Source organism: Crotalus tigris, unplaced genomic scaffold, assembly GCF_016545835.1.
Source record: "Crotalus tigris isolate CLP2741 ecotype Arizona unplaced genomic scaffold, ASM1654583v1 scf7180000018559.1332295, whole genome shotgun sequence".
Lineage (NCBI taxonomy): Eukaryota > Metazoa > Chordata > Lepidosauria > Squamata > Viperidae > Crotalus > Crotalus tigris.
In genome coordinates this window covers 66,185-75,448 of record NW_024097076.1, presented here as the reverse complement: position 1 = coordinate 75,448, position 9,264 = coordinate 66,185, and the positions used below count along the sequence as shown (strand labels likewise).

Sequence of the window (9,264 nt, the reverse complement as noted above, 5' to 3'; positions counted from 1 at the left end):
TCGGTCTTAGATCCACAAGGCCGTCTGGAAACAGCAAGGAACCAGCCCCTACCGGATCTGCCCCGCCCCCTGGGTGCATGCTGGGGAGGCATGACCCTTTGTGAAGAATGAAGAAATGCACCATTGCCTGGAAGTGGCCAGCAAATGGCCCTTGCCTACTTCATATCTGGCTTGATGGGCTCCGAGGGAGGGGTTTTGGCAGGCTCTTCCAGTGGACCATGTCTTGGTGCTTGCCCTGGTCCCACCCCCTTCTGCCAGAGACCTTCAGATCCGTCCCACTCCTCTGCAGGCACCCTTGACACAAATGATGTAGAGCTGGTCATGCCCACTGAGTAAGCCCACTCCACCCATGTCCACCCAGAAGGCCGTGCCCACCCTGGCCATACCTACACCCCCCCCCACCCCGAGGACAACTGCAACGCTGATGCGGCCCTTAATGAAATTGAGTTTGACACCCCTGTTCTAGTCCAACCCTCTGCTGAAGCAGAGGACCCTGTACTATTATGGACAAATGGCTGTCCAATCTGAAGCAATCGTTAAAGAAGGGTTACCTGTATCTATCTCCAAATCTTCGAAACATCAATTGTTGAGTGCTATATGCTTGAGGTTAAATTTCTAGTAAACAAAATGTGTCAATCGAGAAATAATATTTATTTTATGGCATAAATGTGAATCTGGAAAATTAATCCCTTTTGCTGGCAAGTGATGCTGTCTAAATGAAAAAACGAGCTTCTCCAAATAAATCTTTAAAACAGTGCGGTTTCTAAAAATAAAAATTAAAAACATTAATTTTAGAGTATTTGTGTTACTTTTAATTGGGGCCCATCTTCCTGTTCCAATATATATATATTTTTTCTTACCCTGAATGTTTCATCTTTAAAAAATACAAATTGAAGGTATTGAATACATTTTAAATAATTGTTATGAAGCATTTCATTTTTTTTACAGAACTGAGACCTAACATCTATATATGTGCTTAATAATATTCAAAGAACTGAACTGTCATTCAGAAAAGGTTACCTACATTTAATCTGTATGTGTTACTAGATCTACCATAATTAGGCTGCAAACATTAGGGTGATCACAAGTTGGCGGCAGCAGAAAAATGCAATCTGCTACCACCTGTCTGGATATTTGTAATGTAAATAATGCTAGCTTTGTAAAGCACATGCACACGCTCATTTTGAGAATCTTCTATTTTCAAGATAGTTTTAGTTGTAACAAATATGCCCGCCACACATGATACCACATAGTCTGGTTCCGGCTTACAATAGTCATACAGGCAGTCCTCAACTTACTACCACAACTGAGCCCAAAATTTCTCTAAGACAAGTTGTTTTGCTCCATTTTACCACCTTTCTTGCCACAGTTGTGAAGCCAATCACTGCAGTTGTTAAGGTAGTAATGTGGTTATTAAGTGAGTTTGGGTTCCCCATTGACTTTGCCAGGTCGCAAAAGGTGATCACATGACACTGGGACGCTGCAGCCATCATAAATACATGCCAGTTGCCAAGCATCCTAATTTTGATCACGTGCCCATGGGGAGGCTGCAACAGTTGTGTGTCACTTTGAATGGTCGATCACTAAGCGAATAATTATAGGGCCGAGGACTACCTATAACTAGACATGAAATGCAATCCTACCATAATTAGGTTCAATATAGACCAGGGGTCTTCAAACTTGGCCCTTTTATGACTTGTGGACTTCAACTCCCAGAATTCCTCAGCCAGCATGCCTACCTGAGGAATTCTGGGAGTTGAAGTCCTCAAGTCATAAAAGGGCCAAGTTTGAAGAGCCCTGATATAGACTCACATCTATTTGAGCCATTCAAGTTTAAAACTTTCTACTACATTATTACAATCAAACTCCATATATTATACTAATAAGTAAGAAATAAGTTTGATTTCTGAGTCTTGTATTTTTGACATTCTGACAGTCTTGTAAGAAGAGTGGTATTAGTATATTTGTCCCAAATTGTGCTGCAGATTACAGAATATGGCTTCGTTGATTATGGAACACATTACATTACTTTCCTTTAAAAAAAAAGAATACTGAACTCATCTTGTTACTTACTCATTATGGATTGTGAGAGGCTAAAAGTAGGTGGAATCTAAATTTTACTATTCTGTACCTTCCATTATTTCAAAGGAATAATTCTTCCCCTGGTCATCCAAGGGATGGAGGTAAAGCAGGCAGGTGACAATATGTGTAAGATGCTGTCACACAAATGTTGGCATTTTCATCAGAGGTCAGCTGGCAAGCAGGCAATGGCTGGATTTTCATGGTGTCACTGGTCATGTGCCATTATTTGGAGCCATGGTAATTTATTTTACAGTTTGCTTTCCCTCTGCTGCAGTGCTGTTTTGCAACTGACATCAAACATTTAGAATTTATGCTTTCTTATCCTTTCTGCTGGATTCATCTAGCAGGATGGCCAAGAAGCCATTTAATATTAAAATATATTGACACAGGTCAGACCCGTTAAGACACGCAACACTGTTTTAATGGCAAAACATTTTTGATTTTAACATTTAAGCACAGGTTGTTGGCATTTTTCTTTTATTAAAACATTAATAATAATCAGTATATGGAAGTAGACTTGGAGTAAGTAAATGAAATATTTTTTTAAAAAATAATGAACTTTAATCCTGAAGCATGAAAAATGTTCATCCAGTTTTTCATGTGATTCACTGAACACAGCATGTTAAAGCATGGTAAGATTCAAAAGCAAGGATCAAAGACTGGCATGTTGAGCCAGAAATGTTCTTATTCTTTGTAGAAGTTCTTTCTTTACACTATCAGGGACCAACGCTGAAAAAGAGCAAGATGAAATCATCACCACATTGCAAATAATTTCAAATATAGATAGTCCCCACTTACGACTGGTCGCTTAGTGACCAAAGTTACAACAGACCTACCCAGAGCTATTTATGACCAGGTTTTCAAGTTCCAATAGGTAGTCCCACCCCTTCATGGTCACTTGACTGCATTTTGGGTGTTTGACAACCAACCTACACTGACAGCTTTTTTATTACAATGTATGTTTTCTGCTGGACGTTGATGTTTACTTCTGGTTTCCAGCAAAAAAAAAAAAAAAGTGTCCACTGGGGCTCCTCACAATTGTGTCAGTCACTTATTCACAGCAAAAAAGGTGTAAAATTGGGCACAGGGACACGGTGATCTGCTTAACAACTGACATGATTTACTGCTGTAATTCCAAGCTCAATTACAGTCATAAGTCGAGTACTGTTTATACAGTATTATTCTATTCTCTGTGCCTTTCTATGTGTATGAGCGTGGCTGCAGGTATATTTGTCATGTGGCACCATCTGACCGATGTTGGCAATCTAGAAATCTAAGTATGATTGACTATGGGTAGGACTTCAATGGGAAATCAAAATTCTTACAAAAAGCATGGAATGGCAACATTTGAATCATACCAAGATACAACATGAATGTGTCCGTGTGAGTCACCAAATGAAGCTCAACTCCAAAATAGTATTAGCTGCCTGAAACAAACTTTGGAACAATCTTGATAGAGTGGCGGATTGAAAATAAATGAATTATGTGTAGCAGAGACAGGTGAAAGTTTCATTTGGAAAAATAAATTAAAAGGCACAGGTACAGGATATGGGATGCCTTGCTTGGGAATAGTGCCTGGGGATTGAAATAGATCAAAAGGTGCATCAGCACTAGAATATGACTGCTCAAAAAGCAAATTCAGTGCACCTGAAAAGAAGCCCAGTTTGTATATCATGGAAATGAACAGCTAAACTCTATTCTGCACTGTGTTGCAATCCAGACTTGAAAGGAAAATGTCAGTCAAAGCAATTGGGCACATATGTCCCACAGATGCATGACACGATTTGCAGAGGTCCTGAAGTACTTTAACAAGGTGTTAAAGACCGCTTCCAACTCCTTGGGTTCACTTTGTCATTTTTCAACTTTGCTACATATCCTAGTGTCCAGTTCTTGGCAACATATTTGAGGATGCAATAAAGAATAGAGACAGTCCTCAACTTACAACTATTTATTTAGCAACCATTCAAAGATAAAATAGCACTGAAAACACAGTATTTTTCAACCTCAGCAACTTAAAGATGTGTAGACTTCAGTTCCCAGGATGTGTTGCATGCTGGTTGAAGAATTCTGGGAGTTGAAGTCCATACATCTCAAAGTTGCTGAGGTTGAAAAACACTGGGATAAACATTGAAATAAAATGCAAATGTAAATCCCAGGACTTCATTGGAGGGTTCATGAATCAGCCACCTTCTTAAAGCTATACAAATAAAGTCTGTTCAGTGCCTAGAAACAATTTATTCCAAGAACTCAGTGTATACTTTAGGCCTGAGTACCAAAGCAATAGAACCTTATTACCTCTGCCTTTTGGAGTAATTTCAGCCACCAAATCATCAACAGTAACATGTTCTAGCCCTTTCTCTTTGATGACATCTAAACAATATAAAGACAAGCAGACAGGTTAAAGACAGATAAAAGCAGAGAAATTTGTTTTAATTACAGAAATTGAAATAATACATATCTTTTGCACATTAAATTTAATAGCACAGACCATATATGTATGTATGTATGTATGTATAATTTTGTGGCTGACAAAGAGTTAAATGGGAGACTAGTATAGCTATTTAAAGCTCTTTAGTTCTCATCAGCTAGTCTTACCCTTCTGGGATTTGAACCTGGGCAGGTTGCAATCTGTTCTGCCACAAAATTTTGAATTTACAGTGTTCACAGTAGTGACGTCTGCCTGCAAAAGATGCTCCTAGACTGGAGTGAAACGCAGAACAGATTGCTTTACATTTGGTAGACCGGGTGTCTGCCCAACACACACACACACACACACACACACACACACACACACACACACACACACAGATATTTGTAACCTCCTTTATTATTTTTACAAACAACGCAAAGCGGCGAACAAATCCAACACATCTTCCTTCTATTTTTCCCATAACAACAATCCTGTGAAGTAGATTGGATTGAGAGAGTGACCTGTTTATCTTGGTCCACAACTAGACACCATTGCGACCTAGCTGACATTGCTATTTTATTTAAAGTTTCCCTTTCAAAGTAATTGGAATAAAGAAAATTTAATACAAAATATAGAGAGCCAGTTTCGTGCAGTAGTTAAGCATCAGACTTGAAGATTATGAGTAATACTCCTGTCTTAGGCAGAAAGCCAGTTGTGGGACCTTGGGCCAGACACTCCTTCCCAGCTCTAGAAAGGAGGTAATGGCAAATCACTTCTGAAAAAATCTTGCCTGCAGGGACTTGTCTATGCTGTGTGTACGTCTATATTTGTGAATGTATATGTATATGTCTATATAAATGTATGTGTATGTTTGAATATCTGTGGGTATGTATATATGCACAAACACAATTTATAGGGCCCAGATGAGGTTCATAATCTTTGTGGATAGAAACCATTTTGATTGCAATTTCCATTCATCCTTTTGTGTATCTTTTGTCAGGAAAGAAAATAAAATTAGGCTAGGAGGAGGAAAAGAAAAGAGTGTAGATAAAACAGCTTATTTTGCAGGCTAACGGGAAGGGGAAATTAGTTTCAGAAAAACCCAGTCGTATTCCATGCTAGCTTTACAGTAAACTCAGCATATTCTACAAATATACCTTATATTTTGCATTAATCTCAGAACGTCTGTTAAAAATACAATGACTGAGAGCCAATTTGGTCTAATGATGGTTAAGGCACAAGGCTAGATAGCAGGAGATCATGAGTTCAAGCCAACTGGGTGACCTTAGACCAGTCACTCTCTCTCAACTCAACCGACCTCACAGTATTGTTGTTGTGGGGAAAATAGGAGGAGGAAGATGTGTTGGATATGTTCATTGCCTTGAGTTATTTGTAAAAATAATAAAGGTGGAGTACAAATAAATATTGGAAAAAGACAAAGTAAAGGAGAGAGGGGTACTAACGAATTCCTTAGGCAGGCCAGATGTTAGGAATCGTGTATTAGTATGACATTGCAATGTGTGTTTCCTTTTTAAAAATATGGTCTACATGTCAGGCATCTGCAATTTAAAATGCAACATGAGAACATACATATTACATGAATATTAGATTTGTGACTTCCTGATACCAATTAATGAAGTGAGAGTTACAATCATTCCAAAGTGACAATTACCTTTACAGTGTGCCTTTAGCTGATCTTTCCAACCACATTCAATTAATTTGGCTCTCAATAATTCTTTAAGGCTGTAAAAACAACAGCATTAGAAATATATCCACACTGGGCACTAGAAAAACATTAAATAAGCGAGCAACGCAGTTCTACAACTAGAGTAAAAAATGAAACCTACATACCGTTCTCGTTCTCCTGTTTCAATTAACTTTTGATTAATAGTTGCCCTCATTTGTGCATCTTTGTTCATTTTTCCCACCTGAATGCAAGTAGACCAGATCTACTGAAAATCAGAGAGAGAGATGGACTTAACTGTCATATATAATACATTCATTTTCATTCATTTTTCAGGAGGGTGCAGTCTAATCCCAGAAACTGACAATACTGCCAATTTCATGCCAGAGGATACACACCTAATTTTGGTTCCCACTTAAATCTGAAACTGGTATCAATGTAATGGAAAGATTGATGAGTATTACTCTGTTGATTAAGACTTACTGCTGTGATTAAAGGACTCCACATTAAGTTTAATGTGTCATGTGAACTCAGATTCTTCTCCCCCACAACTTCAATCCGTTTTTTTCCTAGTGTATGCATCTCTGAACAGTTCAAAGAAGCAGGAAAGGGCAAGATGGAAAACCTTCATTTTATCAGAAGGATAAAGAAGAGTCTATGTGACTTAATGGTTGGATTAAATCCTGACTTGAATCGGGCATTCAAGTATACTTGCAGCCATAAAGTCTCACTGGGTCATTCAGAATCTTAACAGTTACTGGAAAAATGGAGACCTGGTCTCCTAAATGAAAGAAGCAAAATATATGTCACACAAATAAATATGTAATTAGCTAATGATCATCATTATTTCATTTCAATGATGTAAGCTATTTCAAGGATAATCTCTGGCTTCCATAAATTCTTGGTACAGCTCCATAAACTGCAGAACCACAATTGAAATAAGGGTATCAATATTGTGACTTGGTATAAGTTATCTTGTCATGTTGCCAATTTTGACTTTGAGTTTGCCAGGAACCTGCATGGTATGTATTTTGACTGCATTCACACAACATGCATCACCTATTCAGCTAAAAAGCCAGTCCATATATTTTCCCATTACATTAAGAGGGGTTTAATTCAGCAACCCATGTAAACCCTGTTGTACAAATGCATTTTCCAAGTGTAGAGTGGATCAAGCACCCAAATACTTGAGGTTACTGAATAACGTGGGGATCCCCTCTCTGAAAACCACCCATTTAGCGTCCTGCATGCTTCGAGTTGCACGCCCATCAGTTTCATAATATAATAATATAAAATGATGACGATGATGAGTATAAGCATAAGATATACTCCTGAAAAACGCCCCGCAATCACTGAGAAGTCAGATTTGGACTCGGTTTTTGTTTTAACGAAGGGAAACTGAAAAGGATGGGAAAAGGAGACGGGGATATCAAGCAAATTCGAAGAAGAATCGACATCCACACGAGTACAAAAGCTTCCATTAGATACACTGCCTACCCCAAACAAACGGGTTACCTCCCGGGCGAGCCACTTGTTTCCTCCGCGAGCTGAAGCTCCGAGGAGACCCGGGTCAACGGAGCCTCGAACTCGCGACACGACCAACCCTCCCGGATGCCCAAGACTTTACCCAACTAAAGAGAAGAAGCCTTGCAACAGCCTGCCTCAATCCTCGCAGAAAGATTTGGGAAACGTAGTTCTCAGCAGCATGGCTCTAACGGCTCGACGCCCAATGAAAACTACAACTCCCAGAAGGACGTTGCCTCTTAGCCATTCCATGACGCCTTCATGCTGCCTTAACACAAAAACTACTTTTCCCACAATGCTCTTCTGTACTGTACTTTTTTTTGGTTGCTAGGTTGGTTTACGTTGATGCTGCAATCGTTCCTTCTGACTTTAAACTAGCTATTTAGCACAATAGAGGTGGGGGCGTATTCCCATTACCTGTTTTATTTGGGATTTACCTTTTTAAAAAAAGAATCTTGGTTTGGTTATATTGAAAAGTAAATAGAATTCATGGCGGGATCGGGTTAGTTTCGAGGTGGGAGACACTAGGAAATCCTGGGGCTATAGACCACATTATGAACATGGGAAAATCATTCCCCCCCCCCCCAAATGAACAATTTCTCTACACTTTTCAAGAAAACACATGAATGTTCCATTAGGACTTGACCTTTATTTTATTTAAAATGAATGGAAAGTAAAGTTTAGTCTCTGACGTTTCCAGGTAGTTTTTTCGGAAAGCATAAAAATGAATGGTACACAGGGAAGTAAGCAGTGACTTCAAAATATATGTGTCTCTTTGAGAGAGAGAGAGAAAATCCTCAGTATGTAAAGTTCAGAAATAGGACCCTTTCAATTCAATGAATTTTATTCCCAATAAATTTGCAATCCAACTTATATTTTATTGGGAAGTGAAATCATTTTATAAAATGGGTAACCAGGTTCAAAATAAGAGACATACCACTGCATTGGAAACAGCATATATCTGGAAATTCCAACTATTACTCTAACTAAACCTAAAAATAAATCCTAAAAGTTAGGTTGACAGAGAAGGCAAGTTGACCCACTGCACTAAGTCATAATGTGGTTTGCTTGATCTTGGCTTAGCATGGTGTATAGATGCAAATTGTTTTGTTCATAGCATAGTTTTAGTGCAAAATGTTATGTATCCTCATCCAGACAACACATTAAGTCATAACTAAGACATCAAAGTTTCATTAACCCTAATGATTGAGATCACTTAATATGCTAAACCACAGTGAAGAAACCCTCTGTCTGTCTGTCTCTCAGATTATTGCCTTTATTACTTTATATGGCTTAGAGCAGCATATCTCAAACTTTGCAACTTTAAGAAGTATGGACTTAAAATCCCAGAAGTCCCCAGTCAATCTGGTTGCCTGGGGAATTCTGGAAATTGAAGTCTAGAATTCTCAGAATTGTCAAGGTTGAAAAACACTGGTTTAGACCAAGGAGTAACCCAAATATCCATCTTAGGAACTTTTGTATAGTTCTGCCCACTACATCCAATCAAATGTAGAAAAGGAGCAACCTTCATGAACTGAACAGAATTGCTTTGTACTGAATTGAT

At 38.6% G+C, this 9,264-nt stretch overlaps 1 protein-coding gene across 6 annotated transcripts; it reads right to left on the bottom strand.

The window, feature by feature from the left end:
- Nucleotides 1–2,481: 2,481 nt before the first annotated feature.
- ENY2 (ENY2 transcription and export complex 2 subunit) lies at nucleotides 2,482–7,956 on the bottom strand. 6 transcript variants are annotated; one of them, XM_039354543.1, is made up of 5 exons: nucleotides 7,804–7,956; nucleotides 6,344–6,444; nucleotides 6,165–6,235; nucleotides 4,378–4,452; nucleotides 2,482–2,811 (listed from the first exon to the last, which is right to left on the bottom strand). In XM_039354543.1, exons 2-5 carry the CDS (start codon nucleotides 6,409–6,411, stop codon nucleotides 2,735–2,737), a joined length of 291 nt encoding a protein of 96 aa, XP_039210477.1. In that variant the 5' UTR covers nucleotides 6,412–6,444; nucleotides 7,804–7,956; the 3' UTR covers nucleotides 2,482–2,734. The 6 variants fall into 6 exon arrangements, with proteins under 6 accessions (XP_039210477.1, XP_039210479.1, XP_039210478.1 ...); XM_039354545.1 differs by having other exon boundaries at nucleotides 6,344–6,441; nucleotides 7,804–7,924; XM_039354544.1 differs by having other exon boundaries at nucleotides 6,344–6,441; nucleotides 7,692–7,829.
- Nucleotides 7,957–9,264: the final 1,308 nt, after the last annotated feature.

Excerpts from the sequence above, each read along its gene's own strand:
- ENY2 (XM_039354543.1), bottom strand. The coding sequence starts at position 6,411 with ATGAACAAAGATGCACAAATGAGGGCAACTATTAATCAAAAGTTAATT. Across the intron at positions 4,453-6,164 it reads GCTAAAGGCACACTGTAAAG|ATGTCATCAAAGAGAAAGGG; the intron begins GTAATTGTCACT and ends TATATTGTTTAG. Across the intron at positions 2,812-4,377 it reads AATTACTCCAAAAGGCAGAG|CGTTGGTCCCTGATAGTGTA; the intron begins GTAATAAGGTTC and ends GCTCTTTTTCAG.